The 23,158-nt window shown below is 40.5% G+C and overlaps 3 protein-coding genes across 3 annotated transcripts; 1 reads left to right on the top strand and 2 right to left on the bottom strand.

Moving 5' to 3' along the window:
• Positions 1–834: 834 nt before the first annotated feature.
• On the bottom strand, positions 835–4,630 carry LOC113003576. The gene is made up of 2 exons (XM_039447954.1): positions 4,609–4,630; positions 835–4,525 (listed from the first exon to the last, which is right to left on the bottom strand). Exons 1-2 carry the CDS (start codon positions 4,628–4,630, stop codon positions 3,621–3,623), a joined length of 927 nt encoding a protein of 308 aa, XP_039303888.1. The 3' UTR covers positions 835–3,620.
• LOC105195723 (zinc finger protein Elbow) lies at positions 4,032–11,968 on the top strand. Its single transcript, XM_011161277.3, is given in 3 exon segments — positions 4,032–4,880; positions 7,664–8,933; positions 8,936–11,968. Coding segments are annotated over 3 exon segments (1,560 nt in total). The 5' UTR covers positions 4,032–4,814; the 3' UTR covers positions 9,160–11,968.
• Positions 11,969–16,445: 4,477 nt separating this feature from the next.
• Positions 16,446–20,666, bottom strand: LOC120357623. The gene is made up of 2 exons (XM_039448560.1): positions 19,752–20,666; positions 16,446–17,961 (listed from the first exon to the last, which is right to left on the bottom strand). Exons 1-2 carry the CDS (start codon positions 19,829–19,831, stop codon positions 17,703–17,705), a joined length of 339 nt encoding a protein of 112 aa, XP_039304494.1. The 5' UTR covers positions 19,832–20,666; the 3' UTR covers positions 16,446–17,702.
• Between the last annotated feature and the right edge of the window lie 2,492 nt (positions 20,667–23,158).

Below are 23,158 nucleotides of genomic sequence, written 5' to 3'. Positions count from 1 at the left end.
GGTGAGACACGGTGACGCGTGAGGAATCACGGACTAGCAAAGTCAGCCTGATACACAGGGTGGACAAGACGCTGTAATTTTAACGTTGGATTTGGACTGTTGAAAGAGAAAGAGACTCCTCTTGGAGTAAAAAATAGAAAAGTGAGGAGAGAGAGAGAGAGAAATATTATCCAACGTAAAATCGACTGGTGTTAGGAGGGCAATTTAACGCAATTATTCGCAATTTTCAAATGACGCGATAAATATTGCTCCTAGGCATAATTAGTATGATTCATTGTGAGATGATGGAAAATAATGGAAACTTCCCGACGGAATAACTTCAGAAGCCTGGCACACTCATTAAGAAGTCAAAGGAAGTAGGACTGCGTGACGAAAACCTATAAATCGTTCACGTAATTGCGCGCAACGCGCTGCACAGTCTGTTATTACCGGAGACCGATAACGATAATGTTCGCACAAACCATGCGCGCCGTATGCCTTAACTATAGCTTTTGAATACAAAGTCATGCAAATTTTTGTTTTTGCATCACTTCGCGTACACGGAGAACGAAATGTGTGACATAATGCTCGCGTAGCATCGTGAATCGAGCGTAAAATGTTTTCTGTTTTGAATATCAGGTATATTTATAGTCGTAACGGAGCGCGGATCAGGTCGAGCTCCGTACGTGTAGTATTTAACGTGTGTTCTATGTAGCTGATATATAAATAACTAATCGATTTCAATAAAAAAATTTTTATATCGAGCAGCAAATAAAAAATTCTTCTCTAAATCAGCTCGTAAATATTTATTCTTTCACAACCTACATTTGCAATAAAATAAATGTCAAAGTGCATTACGCGATATGTGTAAAAATATTTTTAAATATAACGAAAACATTTTTCAACATTTCGTAAATATCGCAAAAAATATTTTAACGAAAAAGAGATGATAGGTCAATTACTAAACAAATATTAAAAGCTGCCAATATTGACGTGAAAAAAAAATATGTACCTACATATATTGCGATCAAGTAGATATTTTGTTGAAAACAGTTTCATTACGTGCGCTATTTAATTTGAAACGATGTTGTAAAAAGTTAATGGGTTAATAGTTCTAATAGGTACATATTGCACACAATATTCCCGGCCAATGTTTTCCCATCCGAAAGAAACACGGACAATATCCCGGCGCTATTTCTATCTTATCTTCCTGCCGGCCGGGCGACGTTCCGGGCGGTTGTTAGATACGAACAGTTTCCACGGAAGAGCATTAGCGGCGTTATTAGCGCTAGTTAGAGGATACGCTTTGGTGAGAGATGAGAGCGGTGTATAATTATCCGAGCCTCTTCTCCCCTCGGCTCAACAGACGAGGACGACGTGTTTATGTGGCGCCGACTGAAGGAGCCTGGTAGAGTGTCTTGTATTATCTGCGACATCAGACCAGCCGACGACGACGAGTCGTTGAAGGAGGGTAGCGAGTCGAAATGAGTAACAAGTAATCTAGAATTTCTTGTGCGCAGCAGCTGCACCCAAGAAATTACCAACTTTGCGATATCTTACGCGTTGCAGCCTGAATTTATTATGATTTAACGGCATCACGTGATTGCGTGTACAAATGCACGCCACGCCATCGAAAGACGCACGTAAATTTACGATAAAGAGAAAAATAAACACGTACCGAACCGCTTCAAACGAGATGCAGATTTATGCCTTTATTTAAAAGCAAAAAATTCTCTTGCAAAATTTATGTATGTATTACGCGCTTAATTCGCGTGCAAAGTGCCACGATATTTCGGCGCGTATCAAATTCAATTAAAGCTCTCAGTTGATATCAAATCATCGTTATCAATTCTCGGGTACATGATTAATTTCGAAAATTCACGACTCTCAGTTAAAATTTTTCAAGCTGTTTTTTTTTTTAATTTGCAATGTAAATTTCTGTGATTATTTCTGTCGCATTACGTTCTTCGTTCGCTAAATATATCTTTTTCAAACCCTATATGTTAACGTAATATTAACATATAGGATCTTCTCTTAGAGAGTTTAATTAAAGTGCCGAATTAAATCAGGTTACACAATAATGTACGATTCAATAATCAATGCGAATTACGTAAATCACCTTTCCTGCATGGCACACGCAGCACAATCACGGTACACGCTACACAATCCTATAATTTTGCGTATAGTAATGAGAGGAATTGACACTCGAATTTCCATGAAACAATTGATATGCGTTTCGATGCATCGCTAGCGCATCCGTATCCGCCAACATACACCACTGCCATTACCACTTCAATCCATTTTAGTCGAATTCATTAATCGTTACAATATGCATTAGACCTCGTGCAACGTGCAAGCGTTTTAAACGTTTTCGCATTAAATTTATTTCCGTATTAAATTTCCACCCACACGTCGCGCATATAAAAAAGCTATTTCAATGCGTTTGCTAAAAGTGGGACGTTTTACAGTAGTCACTGAAAGACTGAACGTCCGATAAGTTTACGAGCATTTTTTTTACGAAAATCCATATTTTTGTAAAAAAAAAAATCGTTGAACGTTGGACACAAGAAAATTTATTTACCTCCGTTCGTTTACGACTTTCTAGCTATTAGGCACGTAAATGATTAGGTATAGAGTGAATTGCTACCACATGGCGTTAAACGACAAGATTGAAAAACGGTTTAAGTTCAAGGTAAAGTGAATATTTATCTTTCGTCTCGCTTTCTCTTCTAAAACGAACGTACGACGTTTTAAAGCGTCACACCTGTGATAAGAAATTTCTGTAATTATCATTGGATCATAAATCCGAGATTTTCAAAGAAAAGCCTACTTATTTATGCGACCATGTTTCGCATCTTCAAAGATTTTTGCAAATCTCTATTCTCACCGTTTAACGCCCATTAGGCGTGTTTACAGATACGCTCAGGAAATGGTAGGGAGACCTTTTACAATCTATACCCGTTCGGGCATCTTTTTATTGCGGATAGAGCTTTATAACGCGCCTCGATGACGTTAGTGTACATTGGATCTCAAGCGTGAGTGCATCGTCGTAAACGCACGAACAAAGGCTGCGTTAAGTGCATAAGGCGATGGTTATACTGCTTCACGCTCTACTTGCTCATATATTATATTGTTCGATACTTTATTGCTCTACGCACTAGGATGTGATGATGAAATAAAACGTTCGCCTTGCACGCGAGAAATAGCCTCTGGTTTTTTTTCTTTCTGCCTGAATTAGCTCTACTGAATAAATAAAGGTTTCCAAAAGGACAAAACTGAACGTAACCCTTTAGTCCTTCGCTAGAGAAAAACAGAAAACAGTCTTCGTAGAAAAAAATTTTGCCTATAATTACACACGGTCCCTACGTGAAATTTTGTAATTTAGGAAGAGGCAGTGAAAAGATTGAACGCAATATAACAGCCCTTCGAAGTTACGTGCAAATCGAGGAGTCTAATTCGACCGTTAGGAAACGACCGACCGTGCTTCCTCGCGTGCCGGCACCCTATTTTCCGTGGCAATAAAAATCAAAGTACCGAGCGTGCAATTTTCCTAAGAACGATCGGTTCGTCAAGTGCGACTCGATGATTACGAATTCAACGATTCTCATAGGTATATAGGTACATAGGGGCGAAGGGGGGCTTTATCTCGGAGGGCTCGCGCTCGCGCTCGCATCGCGTATCGTGGGATCGTGCAGGTGCCGGGCGTTACACGGTGGTATCCATATCTCTTTAACAGCGTCACGATGGCAGCAAAACATTGGAGGTAACAGTATCAGAGTACGCGGACTGTGCGGAGTAACAGCGGTACACGCGAAAGGAACTCCCTGAGCGGTTGCAGGCCGCATGGTGGTGGGAGTTACGAGAGAGGGCACCCCGCACCAGTTGACACGTCGTTGGCCGGGTCGCTCGCACCCGGCAAAAGTGTCGGCGTAGCGCGAACCGACAACGACCACCGTGTCGCTACGGCCGCCGCCGTCGCCGTCGCCGTCGCCGTCGCCGTCGCCGTCGCCGTCGCCGTCACCTTTGCGTTCGCCTCTTTCGCCCGCATTGGTTAGTCGCCGGCGCTCGTGGTGTTTCGTGTCGTTCCGCGCGTCGTAGCAGCCGTAGTCGTAGCCCGATACACCGAGTTTGTCCGCCGCGGAGGAGGAGTGGGGCACCCTACGACGACGATGTTGTCGCGGAGTCGCGGCGAAGAAGGGGAGATGCTCCCCGGGGGAGCACGAATCTGCGGTGTACGAGTAGGGGAAGTCAGCTGAACGGTGGTGGAATGGTGAGGGTCGAGCGACGAGAAGGGCAACCGCGCTCCACGTCGACCGCTCTGAGCGGTTTAGTCGCGAGTCGAGTCTCACCGCGTCAACGTGTGCGGGAATATACGTAACGCTCCAACTGTGACGCGAGTCCTTCTCTTTCCTTTTCTCTTTCGTTTTCTCTTTGTCGTCTTTGTCTTTTCTCGTTAAAACGCTCTCGAACGCGCCGCTCGTTGTCGCTCGAGACGAGTGTGCTCCTGCTCCGAAGAGCCATTTTTTCCCTTTTCCTCCGTTTCCGCCTGTTGGTTTGGTGCTTGTGAAAGAGGAGGGTATGCGTATCGCGCACGGATAAGTGCCGTTCGAGGGAAAAAAAAAAAAAAACCTGAAGAATCAGCCTGGTGCATGGCTCCGCGTCCGAGAGTGATACCGTTGTTTCACTGCTGCGACGGATATAGGTGGGAAAAAGTGCGACGCAGGATCACGCAGTTGGATCGCCGATGAGCCGTCGTCGAGTGTGACGGAAAATAATTAAGTGGTGCTTTCGTCGATTATACGACCGACGGCGCGAGCGAGGATCGACCGCGAAAGATGCTGACGTCCAGCGCGAATCAGTATCTCCGTCCTGATCACTACCTCACGCCGCTACCTACTACGGTTAGTCTCTATGCGCTATTCGCTTCTCTCTCTCTTTCCTCTTCCTATACGTCGCTATTTACGGACTCCATTATTCATACCCTTCGTTCCTGTTTGTACGCCGCGAGTTAACGATTTGTCGAGATACGCATCTCTCAGCGTTTAAAGTCTTTGCGTTTAACGAGCGATATTTCTCCAACTTGTCGTTTGCATACCAAAACGCGCCGCAAAATAACAATAACATACGTGCTCAAAAAAATGTTGTTCTTTTACATCCGTTTACGCTGCGTTTCGAGAGAAAAAAAAAGAATGTAGGTTTATATTCGCACGTTAAAGTGACAAAATCGATGTATGTTGTAAATAAACGTTTGCGTATAAATTATAATATGATAAATAAATTGCGCGGGAGATAACCCCACCGTAAACAGCATTCTGCGAGAGAGTGCTCGAAGGTCGACAATTCAAAAATCGGAATAACGATTAAACCAAGTTAATTTCATTCTGATACACAATCGTCATTTCACGGATATTCGTGCAACATTTATATTATTAACGCAAACGCAAATAGCCGAATGCTCGAAATGTTTGTGTGTATACATGAGTTGCCGCTTGAAAATATCTTTCCTAGCGGCTCATTAACGTCGCCTGTCGTCGTTTCGTTAATCCCGACGGAAACACGCGCGCCGCGTTTTATGCTCCGAACTCCTGTAAACTATTTTGGGGACAGCGAGTGTGTGCTGGCAAAGTCACGGCGTGTGTCGCGCTGATTTACGCGCGTCATAAATCAAAGCGCGATTCGGTAATACAATGCTGATTGTTGCACGCGGAGGAATGAGATGGAAAAGCGAATGGAACGGAGCGTTCGATCGACTTTTCGGTACACAGACGGCTGTATATCGGCGACACTCTTATTCAACGAGTCAAATATCTCTCTCTCTCTCTCTCTCTCTCTCTAATACTTAAGAAGCGTAAAAATTACTAAAAATTCTCGTTTGCATACTCGAACTTGTCCTCTGTTGAACAAACAATTGAATTTCTAATCTCCGCTTAGCAAAAAATGTAGAGTCAGCAAATTACTATAAATCATCAGTCAAGTTCAAAATAAAGGTAGAGACATTTTAAAATAAAAAGACACTCGTAAGAGACATTCATACGCTATTCTTCTAATTTCTATGACAAAAATTTTCCTTCTTCCCACGACAGTGATCTTTTCGGTACTTTTCGGAAACGATTCCTAGGTGAAAAGTTGGGTTCGACGAAATAAGAAAAAGAAAAAAAAACATTTGACGGCAGAAGTGATGCGCGGGCGAGGGGAGGTTTCTCGTCTCGAGGGGCATAAATTAGCCTCGACAATCAAAAGCCGGCGGCGGGCGGCATTAGCGGATTAAAATATTACGTTCGAACGTTCCCGTTAACTTTCACGAGCGCAATTAATATATAGCCTCGCGTTGCCGTAATGGCCTGTTGCAATTCACGGCATTAATATCTGTCGGCGTCGCGCCATTAGTACAGACCGACCGTGAGCGCGGCGGCGGGTTAGTGTTGCATGATCGTTGCATTTTAATTACGGCGGAACATCTGTTCGGTGGACGTATCAGTCGACGAGAAATATCGCTTCTCTATACGTTAATTATACCGAGTGCATCATCGTGATCACTTCGTGCCGGGAGATGCGCGAAGGCGCCGATATTAAATTCCCGCACTTACACGCTAATGACGTCTGTATCGGGCAATAGCATATTGATTATATCTTCCCGGTGCGTCTCGCTTTTAACAAAAAGACGAGAGCGGATGATTATCAACAACGTTCCGCATCATCGGCGTATCGTCGACGTATATTCCAGATTCATAGAATTTCTCGATCCGTAGAAATTATAAACGCGCGCGCAAAAACATATCTCCTGTTACATGGTCAGTTTATCCGCAAATGGGGATCATTATTCGCGACTTTCACAGATACATAAGTTTGGGATTAATATCTACGAATTTATCATTGTTAGTGGAAGTAATTCAATTTCAACGTTGACAGGTCGTTAGGAAAAAATCTGGGGGGACACGTCACTCACGTAAAAAATTTCTCGATAAATCAAAAGGGCGGGCGTTCCGTGGGATAAGTTTGTCCGACGCACCCTTTATCCACGTCACTTCTCGCTCGGCGAAAGAGTGACGCGGCGCTACAGATTGCGGTTTGCGCGTCATTAATTGGACTTGCCCCCATCCAGACGCGTCACGCGCCAAGTTTCGAGGGTTGTCAGATCGTATATTGCAGTGTAGCAGTTAATCGAAAATCACTGACGTTATGTATTCGAAAAAGAGGTCGAACCCGTCAAATGATCAGATACGCAACACACCGACAAATATTAATTATTTATCGAGTCAATTAATACTAACATTGCATCATCGTGTTTATAAATATAAGAAACTTTTACACACCGATCAGTGTTAACGCGATCTTGATAGAGTTTTGAAATGCAGGCTGGAAATTATCATGTCGAGAAATGTAAATCGGTTATTTAAAAAATCATTGATTTAAAACTAGAAATCTTAGAAATCTTGGCTACATACACTAGGTTCAATCGTGCAAAATCACGTTACTTCAAACAAAAATTGCGAATTAAAAAAAAAGTGTGCTACAGAAATGAAAAAATAATTTTCTTGTCCGAGACTAAGAAAAGAAAAGAAAAATTTGAAACTCGATACGTCATTTCTCAAATACAAACAGTCGAGTTAGTTACGCTTCCATGTCGCACAAACGCAACTGAAACTGTCTCATTTCATAAACATTTTTCGCATTTTGATTTCAGCTGGATGCGAAGAAGAGTCCACTCGCGCTGCTCGCACAGACCTGCAGTCAGATAGGAGCGGATCCACCGTCCAACAAATCGTTACTAAGTTCCTTGGACAAGACATCGAGTAACAGATCATCCAAAAGCAGTGCGGAGCAGTCTCGTGAAAAGTCATCGCCCGCGGTAACCACGGCGTCAGCCACGGTGCCAACGTCGGCGAGCGAATCGACGAAGACGAGTTTCAAACCGTACGAATCCTGCCTGGGGCGTGAGAAAGCGTGCACGCCGGACGAATCGCGATCGACGTCGAGCGGCCACTCGACGTCCGGTCGATCGAGGACCCCCGGAAATAACGGCAGCAAACGATGCCCGAGCAACCAGAGTGCCGCGTCAACGCGCGCGGTCACGCCGCAAGGTAGGAAGACGGCAACGCCGAACGGTGAAGTCAGCACGCGGGACTCACCGTCTTCTAGAAACTCGGCACCCTTGGTGCCAACGAGCGGTACGGTAGCTGCGGTGGACGCTTCGACGAGTCAACCAACCGTGAGTAGTCCCTCGTTACAAGCGAAACCCGCCTACAGTCCCGTCAGCGTGCTCGCGATGGCCGATCCATCTATCAAGGATCTACCATTGGGCACGTTCAAGCCCGGGGTCATCCCAGCGTCCACCGCCGCCTACTTGGGCTACAGTCCCAGTCAACTACCCATCGACGTGATGGCCAACTCGCTCATGTCCCATCACGCCGCCCTGAAGAACGGTATCAACCCCTATCTGTACGCCCGATTGAAAAGCACCGGCGGACCCACGGTGGCGGACAGCCTGATGCCGATATGCCGCGATCCCTTCTGCACCGGCTGCCAACTGAACTCGCACCTACTGTCGAACCCTGCGACCGCTGCGGCGGCGGCGGTGGCCAGCATCGCCAATGGCAAATTGCCGTCGGGCGCGAGCGCGACGCCGGGTTCCTGTCCGGCCGGGTGCGCTCAGTGTGATCACAAACCCGGCGGCAGCGTTTCGCCCTACGGCTCGCTCGGCGCGGTTTACGCGCACGCGCAGCTCGCCGCGTTGGCCGCGGGCACGCAACTACCCTACGTGTGCAACTGGATCGCGGGAGACACCGCGTACTGCGGCAAGAGATTCACCACGTCCGAGGAACTGTTGCAACATCTGAGAAGTCATACGAACGTGTCGGCGGTGGCGGCGGCGAGCGGCGCGACCGAGGCCGCCGCGCTCTCCTTGCTGCCCGGGCCGCCTCCGGCGCTGCACCCGACTCATCCTCTGTTCGCGAGGCTTACCCTACGCCACCCTTGAGCCCGCTCGCCACCGCGCGCTACCATCCCTACGGAAAGCCCTCGCCGCTCCTCACGCCATCCCTGTCGACGCTCGGTCTGCCGCTTCCGCCGCCGCCACCGCCGCCTCCACCGCATCCGCACGCGACCGCCGGACTGGCGTATTTCTCGCCGTACTCTATCTACGGCTCTCGTCTGGGTGCCACCTCCGGGATGCATCAATGAGCACCTCTCGGCAACGAGAGATAGAGAGAGCCGCGCGCGCCGAACGCGTCGTCGCGTCGTAGCTCCGACCGGCGCAAACTGTGATTCCGCTACGGATTCGAATACGTCGACGAAGAGCATCGGTTCTACTGTACGCGCTGCTTTGTGTCACGAACCTCGTAAGGGAACCTGAGAGTCATAGAACGGATATCGAAGCGGTAGGAATGTTTTTCTCGATTATTATGCGCGAATAGTGTACATTCGGTGCGTCTACCGGCAGACTGTACGCTAAGCTTTTTTTACGTTATAATTGAAAATCTATTAGAGAATCCAAAAATAATACGCACGTGAAACATCCTCTGGTTATCTTTAAGTGAGAATCATTACTGTTTCAATTTCGTCGCGGACAAACTTGGTTTATATTTTATAGATACTAAAATATTTCAACAAATATCAATTTTCTTTTTAAATAGATCTGACAGCATTCGAACGTTTTACTGTCTGTGAATTTTTCGATAAAAAGTGATGTATTGTCTGTACTTTTGATCTTTTATTCTAAACAAAAAATAAAATACCGCCGTTATCGTCTACCTCAGCTTTGCAAGAGTAATGATTCAATCTTGTTGTTGCATTTGAAATACTCTTAGGACGATTAACCCTCGTTCAGCAACATCAAGTAATAATGCATGAAAAACGACGAGAAATTTTATAAAAAATCGTTTTCAGAATTATTGTACAAATATATAGTCGATGCTTTTAATTATTTAAAAATTATTTCATCACTTTTTCTATTCGATAATTATATTCGTCTCTCTATTCTTATTATTTTTAACAATTATTCTAGCAACCTTAGAATAAAATCAAAATATAATTAAGGTTTTTGTGAAATGGTCAGGTTGAACCAAAGGTATGGTTAAACGAAAGGAGTCAGATATTGCATTCCGTGCGGCTATAAACATTCCGCTGTTCGAGGATTAAACGCCTAATGCAAACGTCGCCAAGTCGACCGCTTTCGTCTGCTAATCGGCACTATCTTACAAACTTGTAATTTTCTTAACGTTTGCCACTAAGAGCATCGAGAACAAATCGCTGCACGTATCAGCTTGCAGAAGCGAACGAATTTATGACGAAAGCCCCTATTAAATGTAGTGCGCGCCGAAAAGGCCGTACCTTTGGATGTGTGCAATTTAATGGTGTTATTAAATTAATAAACTCTTTCAGAGAGCCGACAAGATTTTAATTTACGATTAAAAGTTGCGTGACGCGCGAGAGTAAATTTTTCGATATTTTATTCCGTTCTCTGTCCATCTGCTCTGTCGGACGTACCTCTCAGTATCGGATGACGAGTGCCACACCAAACGTCGAAAAACCAATGTTTAACTGTGATTTCCGAGTGAGAAAGTTGAGAGAGAGAGAGAGAGAAAGAGAGGGAGAGAATGCGACGCGAGCAATGAGCTTCCGCGAAAGAGATTATACGTGTGCAAATATGTGTGTGACTAGAATTTGTTAATAAATGCGCAATTACGGGGATTTTATTTCGAATGAAAGTAATCGTCGTAATCAAATAGACGACATTTTGCAAAACACTTTGTTTCCATTTCTCGACGAAATAAAGAATTTGCTGCAGATCACTGCGATAATTTTATGCAAAATGAACTTTTTTTTGTCACAGCGGCATTTTCTTACGTTTATATCAAAAGAAGGATGTATAAAAATAATATTCCATATTTTGATGCGGAATTAATTTATTGCCTTTATATCATTTCATTTTGATTTATATTATTAGTAATATTAGTGTGAGTCAATTTTTCAAATAAGTTTTGTATTACCAAAATATTAATGCTATAATTTTTATTCATATATTTTATAACGCATTATTTTTCTGAACGAGCAGATGTGCACAATTAATGTTTTATCATCTGCTTTTTATTTCACGCGGAAATATTATATAATTAATTATTTTAAACGTATATTGCGTAATACTCTTTGCGTAATACTCCTTTGAAACAGTTATGTACTGTTTTGTTTGGCATTTCACATGCACAAATATTTGAATGCCAAACAAATAGAAACAATATATATATGCAATATTTTTTAATATTTAATTCATTCAAAATTGATCGGAACATCTGCAATGGAACAAATTTAGTTTTTGTAACTTTCGACTGAAGTATTCTCCGTTTTTGCGATTGTGGGAAATAAATAATTGATATAATGTAATCACTATATATATGTACTATTTATAAATTATATCAATGTCCTACTTCCCTTGTAATTATTGTAAATTTGTTTATAAGTATATAAGCTCTAACACAAATCCCTAATGAAGAAGTAAAGTTCGTATATACATATATGCATACGTGTATAAATATATATATACGTATGAATATATATATAAATATATAAATATATATCTGCGTCTATTTTTGCGTAACCAAAGTTTTAGTAACTATCGATATTGTCGATATTACGTAGCGCATCGAACTTTACGTATGTACATGACATTATATTGAAGAGCGATGTGAATGACGATTATTATGAAGTATTGTAATTTGTAAATAGCTTTATTAAAACGCAACGTTGGTAGTTACGAACGAAAGACATCGTGAATGTCGAGAAATTTGCTCACAATTCTAATTCTTACGTTGATCCTATGTATCTCTGATTTTTATATGTGGTTACAAAGCTTTGTATTTACTTGGCACGCGTGAGTGTCGTTATCTACATCAACTCGTCGTTATTCTATCATTGTTTTATTCTATGTTACTCGAGAGTTTGATTCTTTTCAAAACCAAAATACAGCAAATCGTTTCTTACAAAAAAAAAAGAATTTTTGTATTTATTAATACCTGCCCGAAACGTCCAAGAATTTACTCAGTAAGCAAGAAACATTAAAGCAACATTTGCAGAAGTACTTTCACGTGTGCTTTTAAACGTTTAAAAATATTATATAAACATTTTAGAAAGATTATTCGATACGTGATTTTGTTCGTAACATTGTTGAAATGTTTTAAAATATTATCTTCGAGTCATGGTCAAAGTTTGTTCATAATAATGTATACAACGTTAAACGTAAAACATATTTGAAAACGTTGCATATTATTAAACATTGTACAATAATAACATAATAGAAATAATTTTGGATCTTTTTTTAGACCATGTAAAAACCTTCACTTTTCTTTTTCAGTTTTTAAAAATGTCTTTATGTAATATATATTCAGCGATATTTATTTATTAAAATGAATCTATATGCAAAATATATATTTATGATATTTATTATATCAATTACAGGAATGAGAAGTAGCCTGTAAAATTTTATATCGAATATAAAATCGTTAATACATCAATTCATAAAATGATAATTAAGTATACTATGCAATGGATGTTCGATGGCAAAAAATACAGCTTACTATATAATATAAATTATTCTCATTAATATTTAAACTATCAATATCTTGTAAATGATTGCGAATAAATTATTCTTTATGATTTTCTTCGAGACTCAAGATTCTTTTCAACAAATATTTGCACAAAATTTACATTATAAAATCTTTGACAGTACTTTATAGTGTGCCAAATGACTACGTGCAGATATGTAATAAACGATTATATGCAAATTCGCCTAACGTTCAACCGAGTGCGCAAATTAATAATGTTCAGTCAAATGCTCCGGTGAGAATTATAAATTATGGTCGTCATCGCTTCTGTCGTGTTACGGCGAATCAATATTAGCGCACTCGCGTTTCCAGTGTAAGCACAGCCTTAATCACCGCTGCATTGAAATAAATCATTTGCAATATAACAAACGATCGCGTGATAAAAGCATCGATTTCCTGATGACAACTGATGACAATTTACCGTCCCCCGGGAACTTAAATTATTTAAATTACATCATAAAATTGATTTCTGGTTGGATAGCGTTTATATGCCAACTTTACGGATGGTGAAGCGCGTAACTGTTATTATATCAGGTGGATCTGCATTTCCACCCTCTATGGAAATACCGCGAAAACTGCAAAATACATAAATGATATCTCCGATTTGCATGTCGCGAGTTATTATCGCTTTTCCATCGCACGAATGGGCCATCGATAGTATGCGACACGCGAAGCATCCCGTGAGAATGGAGAACGATTAAAAAAATATATATACACAGAAACGACGATAATTTTGCGATAAGTCGAATGAAAGAATGAGGGGCGTGTTCTTTCCGCGAAGGGGGTATCGGTACCACGCCACGAAACAAAAAGCGGAAGCAGATGCACGAGAAGTCGAACCGGCTTTGCACGTGGGGTGATTTTGCTTGCCCTTTAAGTGATTTATGAACAGACGCTGCGACTCCATCTACTTGACCTATTCACCTCGTTAGAAAGGATAATGTATTCATGAGTGGCCAACCTTAGCCGCGTTAGTTTCTATCGAACTGCATGCCACGAAAACAGAAAAATGACTCTCTGACAAAGATCCTAGCTTGAATCGCGATTGTGCTTGGACACATGGAAGCTGTCTCTTTCTCTCTGTGTTTTTTTCAAGGGAGTCCTTTTCATTTCCGCTCCTTTATTGCGAAGAGAAAGTGGACAATTTAAAGAAAAGAAACAAAGCTTTTTTTCCGCTCAGAACTAATCTCCTAAAGTCCGTTTAGTGTCCGTTTCCACGTATTAATTTTTATAATGTACGCGCATATAACGTTTATCATTTCCCGTCGAACGCTACTCGTGGCAACTATAGTGTGTAATGTCTGTTCTTGGCCGTGACAAGAAAGTTACGCATCAAGTACCTAGTCAAGAGTGCTCTTCCGGCAATGTTTTGCATCAGGGAAGGCATCGACGGCGGTAAAAAAAAAAGCAGCGGCACTTGCTGAAGAGTACTTCAAACGGATTAGTTGGCGCCAGTGAGAATTCAATGGTTTCCGTTTGTTGGTCGGCAAACCGGTTTTATCATGTCTTTAATAACTCTTCTATTATACCATCTTCCGCTTTTTGTTTTTATACGTGTATAAAAATTATTGCACACCTTAATCAAATATCGATTTTCCTGCCTCGTCGTCTTTGTGAGATTCAAAATATTATGCAACATACGCATACGCGAAGCCAGATAAAATGATGTACAAAATATATAAGAACGTCAAATTTCGTTAACTTAATCTTCCTAAAAATCCTTTCAAAAATTTTCAAATTTATACATCTCTACATTCGCAATCAAATGAAATTCTAGTTGAGCACGTATATAAATGTAATTATTAACGCTTGACAATTTTTTCTCTTGAAATATTAAGATTTAGAATCGTGGAGATCAATCTGAAATAACAACAGGCCATGTGTATATATATATATATATATATATATATATATACGGACGCAGTGACGTCAAAGCGATTACAACCCTACAGATCGACAGCACCCTGGATTTCTCGCAATTGGAATTGAGGCGAATCGTAGAAAGGGATTTACGCGGAAAAGGACCCGAGTAATCTAGTGCTTCGGTAACCAAGGGGGAGGAGGGGTTAGGCCGATACAGCATTGCCGCATAAACGAATTAGACAGCGTAACACAGTTAGGCTGATTGGTCGCGCGCGATTAGGAAGCAATTACCTCGGCTAAACGAGATTATGTGGCCGCAGGCTTCGTCATTTCGCATCACTGTCTCATTTCGAACTCCTCCGAAAACTACCCTGCAAATTAATCCGGTTTCACGAACAAAGTTATTTGCGAAATCTTGGGGATATCGTCATTTAAGAAATACGACGCATTAACGAAGCAGAGTCGACACATGGTACGTATATGCATTTAATAATCGGCTGTATTTTAACATCTCCTAACTTTGAACATCTCCTGCGCGAATCAATAAAGGTAACACGTGTATGAAATAATTCAATCAATTTTATTATTATAAATTAATTTGTTAATATAAATTTTTACCAGTGCAATAAACAAAGAATATTGAAAGATGGAAAATCGTTTGGAACAGGAACTCAGAATGAGAGATTAAGGTGAATTACACTTTTTTGGACTGTAGGCGATTCGATACGGACGGACGAGCCTTCGACCCAACCCAGACTGAAGCTATAAGGTTCTGCCTACTCTACATTAAGGGTAAGACAAACGATGCGTCAACGTAGCCCAAGTAGAAGAGATTAGTCTCGGAATGATGAACGGCGTCGAAAAAGTGCGGTGTGTGCTCCAACTGTATATTACAAGACCGTAAAAGGCAGAACAGCCACACGAAGAGGCTATCTTGACGAGAAGAAACGAGCAGCGACGTCAGCGTGGTTACTCGCAATTAGTCAAGTTTTCCTGTACGCGCGCGACCGTGTCCGGTGACCACGCTTATTTATAGCCCTCGGAATAACGTGTGAACACGAAAGTGAATGCGGGGACAGGCCGACAGGAACTGTGACACGGACGCTGGGACCGCGCGTTCTCGGGTATTAGGGAACTCCCGGCTGCTAAATCTTCAGTCGCAAACAAAGAAATCATCGAGGCGCGAAGAACGAGTCGTCTGAGGCACAGAATTGTAATACGCTTGGGAAAAAAATTACCAAATTTATAATTTTACAAGAATATCTTATTTATGCGAGCGCGTTGTTCGATGCGTCGGTGCTTTGCGATATAGCGTCGCTAATGCATTTCCAAATTTGTGTGTATTGAGTTTCCGAAATATTGTCGAGTAATTGCCTACCTAATCTCGATGACGCAGCCCGCCTGTCAGCGATATTTGTGTGCATGTGTGCGTTACGCGTGACGAATCTCTCGATGGTTTCTTCTCCTTTCATTCGCCGGTAATCGATTATTATACGGCGGATATTTCCTTCGAGTCGAATTGACGGGGCCGTCGCGTAACCACCATTGTGATTCGTGGCCCCGGGGCGAGATAAATTGTGTTGTACAAATACCCCGTAACGACCGCGAAAAGCTTCAGAACACGACTAGGGTGAGAATTGGCCCGTTGCAATGGCGACCAACGAAGAGTAAAACCGATAGCATACAGAATCGCTCCGGGAAGCTAACTGTCCTTTGATTTCTTTGTTCGCCGCTATTTTTATTCAATTCTCGATCGTCACCGCGATATCCCCTCTCCCCCCTTCTCTATTTTTTAACAGGTACGGTTAATATAATAACAACTCCCTTCGACTCATTCAAACGGATTTTTATCGATTAATAACGTTGAAATATTGCCAATTAAAGTTAACACGATTGTAACGTGTAACAGGACGCAATTGATGTAATATTATACATATTAGGATTTCTGTGTAGCTGGTGTAAACCTCGTACACGATTACTTATTAAACGTGCTTTGATACAAAGTGATTTGATGCAACACTGAGAAAAAAAAGTTATTAACTTGATTACACTTTTTAACTTGATCGCATTTCTTCAGTTCAAGTGTATTTATGTATTTAAGTTAAATATATAAATGTTTCAACTGAAATTCAAATATTTTATGTATTTAAATCGAATAAATATTTCCAATGAAAAAATTTAATTGAATTGAAGAATTTAATCAAGTTAACTCTTTTTCTCTGTGTAGTGATACGCTATCTTAATGACGTTTCGCAATTTATGTGATTTTATTTCTACCTTTATTTTCTTAAGCTTATCAAAAACTTTCTGCTTATCAATATTTATACAAGTTTATAAAATTCAACGTGTTGTACATATAATATCTTCAGAAAAGAGAGCAGAACGTATACGTGACTTTAATATAAAATGGTGCTGCATTATCATCTTTCCCTGACTCAGCGTTTTTCCTAGCTCGACCCTTCCGTACGTATGCTTCCTCATTAATCTTTTTCTGACATAATTAATACTGAATGATTTGTCTATCCGACAACCATCTGATTTACCAAAAATCGTAAAAGTAAAAATGTTAAGTAAAATTTTTCAATTTTTTTTTTCAATAATAAATTAAGACGGTATTCGAAAATTGAATTTCCAAGAGTTAGAACAATCGCAAACTTCAAAAAATTTGTGATGCAATAATATAGAAACAATATGCATCTGTTACATATATCGTGTGTAATTCTCTGATTAAATGTACGTGTTCGATTTAGCAAAAGTGAATAATAAATTATCTATGTTATTTTAGCTCTCAATAGAATTTCTATAAAATAGTTCAATCTAATCATATTTTTATAAGAGTAATTGAATGAAAGTTTGATATGTACATTTTTACTTTTATCTGATTTATTAAATACGTGTGAGATAGACAACCCGCGACATCTAGAAACTAGAACGAAAAATATAAGCTCTCAATAGAATCAGTCGATCATTTTTTTTTTGCGCGCGTACTGCATATACTTGATTTTCTCCTTAAATTTTCATAACAATAATTTAAACGATTGTTTTATCAATCTTAAATGTTGGAACTTTTGTACGTATAAACCATCGTGTGAATAAACGATTACTTTCGCCAGTAGCAAATGATAAATAAATTATGAACTCACCCTATGGCAGATCCGTCGTCGTCCGATGCCTCCCAGGCCTCCTTCTTCTCCTCCGCCTGCTCCTCCTGTTTCTCTTGATTCTTTCGTTGCACTCACACTACACTCACGAAAAAGTGGTTAATTATGATCGCGCGACACTCTGTACGGCATTCTCGACGTTAATTGCACGCGACGCGCACTTCATTATATCACGACGAAAGAATAATGCGGAAAAGATACAATCGTACAAAATTATAACCCACGGCTTGACAGCCACAACTTCTTGCAAATTATAGTGCAACAGACGATTCTCCATTGGCAGAGGGAATTCGTAAAACGTGCAGACTTCGGGCACCACGGCAAAGCTACATCCGTTGCTTCTAATTGCACTGTTTTCCGCTCTGAAAAACAAATAATAGATAATATGCTTTAAAATGATTATTATGACAGTCGTAACATGATAATTCGAGATCGCACAACAATATCTCTCTTAAGAAATACAAGCAAATACACTGAGAGAAAAAACGTCTTACCACAAAAAAATTTTACTCGATTCTTACAACAAAAAAATTATTTACTCGATGGGTCCCAATAACTTATTTACTTGCAGTCAAGTTAAAAATTTCTAAATTGAAATATTTATGTAAATAAAATGAGGAAATAATTTTTATTCAAGTAATCTTTGCTTGCAGTTCTATAAAATATTTATTGTGAAACAATTTTTATTTGCAAGATAATCAAATTTTTTATTTAAAAAAACGATTTAATTAAATATAATATTATTATCTTATTTGTAGAATCATTATTTAAATGTAAAAAAATGTAACAATATAAAATTATATATTTAAGATAATGCCTATTCACTTAAGAGTAAACATTATTTTTACATTTTCTTAAAATCATTTGTGCAAACGCTTGCGTTAAAATATTTTAAGAAAATGTAAAAATATTTTGTTTATTAAACAAATTTTTCTCTCAGTGTATTTCGTATTATAAAATAAGACAACAAATGTATATATTTTTACTGTCAATTTACCGAAATTTCGAAACGTTTACAAGATTTTTATGCTAAGTCGATCAAGCATGATCGTTCGATAGCGTAACGAAAAATGGCAAGAAGAATGATTTATCATAACAGGCTTATAATTCTATAATCTATAATCTGATCGCGTAATGAGGATCATTATCATAATGCTTGTCTTCGAACCGAGCTGATCACACTGCCCTGAAATCTGTGATCATTTCCGACAACCCTCCCAGAGTACCTTGGCGCTGCATGATTGCACGTTTATATGATTCCTGTTATTTTCAATCATTACTCTTTCGCCGGTTTCCTTGCGCGCCCCATCCCGTTACCCCGCCATCAACAGGTAATTGTTATAATGAACAGCGAAATAATAGGCTTAATCCGTGTTGGTTTCATGCTTTGTTTCGAGAGGCGCAGCCAATACAATAGCCTGACAGAATGATTCACTAAATCTATTCAACTGAAAAATATTCTCGTTTTGTTGCATTCGAGCGTCCATTATCAGCAGAAATTATTTACTGTTTTCTCATATTTTTATTTATTTATTTATTGCTACCGATTCATGTACGCGTTAATGCGCACTTTTACAACGTTCCAGCGTTGCCAGGATTATCAATATTTTTATCAATAATTAAAAGAATTAAATTTTCTTTACTATGCAAAAATTTGTAGTCTCATTTACAACGTGCAATACGTAAATAGCAAAAGGGATCTTTTTTTACGAGCAGATACTTAGTCCGTGCTGCGATCGATCGGCTAATCAACCAGTTAAAATTATATTGTGATTGAAGCTTTTGATTTTGTTGATTTTGCAGCCGTCAAAATTTGTCGTCCATTGCATTTGTATAAAATATAGATTGCGCAGTATCATTATATAGATCGTTTATTGAAATCGAATGGACGCATTGTTAAAAAGGGAATTCGATCAAAATAACGTATTGCTGCAGCGTAGTTGCGCGAGTGTTTCGCTTTTATATGGCGTTTTATTTTCTGATGCGGAAACATGATATTTTCTGCACAATGCAGGCGTCGAGTGTTGCCCGGTGAAAGAGAGAAAGAGAGAGAGACGCAAATAGAAATACGATTACATATTTTCGTCAATACATAGTATTTAATTCGGCAAACGTTATGATTATTAAATGAATAAAGCAATTAGTCACTCACCGGTCGAAGCATCGCTGTCGCTTTCCCTCCGTCTGCTGCATTATTTCGAACGCTCGTTGGCAGAAGTCGTGAATTAACATGATAATCACCCGTCGTTTCGGCACTCTCCATGCTCCCTGCACTCACTATGATTCAGTGCACTCGTTGCGATTCACCATTCACTGCACACGAATAAACAATCACGTGCAACATAGCGATTGCTTGTTGCTTCGCGCAACACGCTCGGAAACACCGCAGCTGATTGCGATCGCGCGAGTTACTTAATTTTTTTTTCGACACTCGTCCGTCTCTCCTTTCACGACACTACCGAACCATTTTTTTGCGCACGAGGTAAATAAACGCGAAACACGGCAGGACGTTTCTCGGAAAACTCGAGATACATGCGGTGACGCTTTGCTTCGTTTCTCCGGACGTGTAACATACGTACGCGTCAGAAAAAATCCAATTTCGCGGAGCTAATCACGCCTAAACTTATTGCATTTGCGATACACTGATTGTGAAATGTATAAATCAATGCGAGAATCATTAACAACTGATTATGTCAGTATATGGTATTTTTTCCGGTATTCTTCATTTAGAATTTTATGTAAGTTGCGTTTTGATGCACCCTGCTACTATTGTGATTTATGTTACATGTACTATAGATTTTCAGTGTTGGCAGTAAAGATAAAAAAAAGGTATTTTTTTACTTTTAGAGTAAAAAATTGGTTTACAATTTTTTTACGATAAAAGACAGTATTTTTATTAAAATACTAAAAAATAGACATTAAATTTTTTTGACATTCATTGTTAAAATATTAGATGTACGTTTGGTATGTCATTTCGATATTGTAAATTGTTTCTGTTTATTAAATAATTTCAAATCAAAGAAAAAATATCTGTGATTTTTTCAGCTGAATTCCTTAGATTAAAAAATCTACTTTGAATATAAAAATAATTTTAAATACACAAATAATCTTGAATATAAAAATAATTTTTTATATAAAAATAATCTAATAGTATATATTTTCTATAACTGCAAAAAAATAATTGATTAAAAGCTATCTTAATTTTATTTACAAAAATATTTCAATTAAAACTTGATTCAACTTGAGCGAAAAGTTAATTTTGGAAAGCATTATTTATATTAAATTAAAAATTCGTCAAGTCTTAAAGTTAGATTGTTCAAAACAATTACATTATTGAACATTAAATAAATTTAACATTGTATTTAGCATTTAACATTTCATTACTTTTATTAATTTTTTATTTTATTTTTTTCTTTCTTTTTATAAAGATATATTTTTAACTTATAAAAAAAGCTAATAAATTAAAAATTGTGTTTCAGAAATAACTAGTTAAAGTTAAAAATTCTTATTAAAATTCATTAAAAATTAATTAAGTTAAAAGTTATTAAATCTTGGATTTTATTGTTTAATATTTTAACTAGTTACTACTACAAGCTTGTTACTCATTATTACGTACATAAATACTGTCAACTGCATTGCACATGAATAAATAACGCATATTTCAATTAGCACACGTACACGTAAGCCATCTATGGAAAATCAGTTATACCACAGTGGAGTTATGGTGACACAGAGTTTACTTGACAGAATTATCTGTCCGCAATGATTGTGCATTACGGTCACCCGATAATTTTCTCGACGCTGTCGATGGTACATACACGCCCGTTTCAATATTTATTCTCGATAACTCGAAAAACGGAAGTAAACGTGATGAATCGAGCGACCGGACCGTAACGATCATTAGCTGTATCAATTTCGCTCTCCCGGTCGACAGAGCAAACACAAGCGGCGAACGCGGTTTAGTGAAAATGATTGGGATCCGTGCTAATTACTATCGCATATTTCGACGAACTTATTAAACACGATCAATCTGCGGTACATCTAAAAGCGCCAGCTCGATCACGCGGAGCTCAATTCGCGAATCTCTCGCACATTCGCATTACCGATATTAACAGCCGTGTAAATATAGTAAAGTATGACGAAATTCTGTTATGGAGGAGCACTGTCATGGCGGCCGTTCCTTCTCGACGCCTGCTACTCCGTTCCCGTATACACCGTCAGTACTGAAAAGCCATAGCGTTCACGTTACGTATGCAGACTTTCAGCAATGAATATTAAAACACAGCATTCGTTGTTACCTACTACGACGTATTTTTCCGACGATCCGTCTCGGTGTTTGTTTAAAAGGGCACGGAGCTGCCCGCTGCTCCCTTGCTTCGTCGCTAGTTCGCGTACGTATGTACACCGGGCCTTGCGTACCCTCGGTCGTGCCGGAGAAACGTAGCTAATTGCGATCGCCCGGGCCGATCGTCGCTGATCCCGACACCTCGCGCGACACACTCGAGTACTCGTCGCATTCGCAGCCTCACTCGGGACGGGTAAATCGCTCGCGACTGTCGCGAAACGCGAGAGAGACGTCCGTCGCCGTGCCCGGCCATGTCTGATGTCCGTTGACTAATTGCGTTTCTCCAAGAATTTGAAAAAGTCGGTAATGCAACCTTGCGGCCGCGAATCACGGGGGGCGCGCCATTGGTACTAGTTGGTACCCCTCGCGTCGCGACGGCGGAATCACCAATGAGAGGGCGTAGCAAGGACAAAAGCGCTGACATACGTCATTGCTCATCGACTTGAAGTGATTTTCTTCCACGGTGGCGTCGTTCGTGTCGTTCTTCTTGTAGGATGACGTATGTAAACGAGCGCCATGTTTCGCGCGCGATTTCGGCTTGTGACACGTAGAAAGAGATCGAAGATGAGTCTTCCAAGTCCTCGAGTGTTCGATCTTGCGACCCGCAACGACACGCCGATCGTCGCATCCATCCGCTACCTACGAAGGAGCGAGCAGGTGAAGAGACGAGTGGACGAAACAGAAGACGACCGACGTCGAGACGGCGGTGGCGATCGGTAAGTACGTCCTCCCGTTTTCCATTGCATTTGCGATCAATCGCTCGCTCAGGATCGCGTTCAGGCCAGATAGCTCAGTATTATCCCCGGCCGCAAATTGCGGCCGCGACGTAAATGAAAGCGGCGCGAGGTAGCTTGCTCCGGAAAACCTGGAGCAAGAGGTATGGAAAGACGCAGGGTATTCGAGACACACGAGTTAACCTCGCCTCGCACGCGCGATAAAAGCCGCTCTAAATAAAGCGGCGTATGTACGGCGATCGCATGTATACGACCGACGTATAGAATTTGGGAGGTGGGGTCGCAGCAACGTCGTCGTCGTCGTCGTCGCGACGACGTCGAACATATTCTATCAGTCTGATAGCTCTCGGCGGGATACTCGAAGAGGCGGAAGGTTAGGGCGGGCGGTTTGATATCTAATATCGGCCGCGCGCCTTTATGTCCTTGGTATCGTTTTATGTTGCTCGGGTAATCTTCGCCTCCCTCGGCATCACGGCTAAA

Source organism: Solenopsis invicta, chromosome 4 (assembly GCF_016802725.1).
Source record: "Solenopsis invicta isolate M01_SB chromosome 4, UNIL_Sinv_3.0, whole genome shotgun sequence".
In the NCBI taxonomy this organism is placed as follows: domain Eukaryota; kingdom Metazoa; phylum Arthropoda; class Insecta; order Hymenoptera; family Formicidae; genus Solenopsis; species Solenopsis invicta.
The sequence above is the reverse complement of the archived record's forward strand: the minus strand, read 5'-3'. Positions and strand labels throughout refer to the sequence as shown.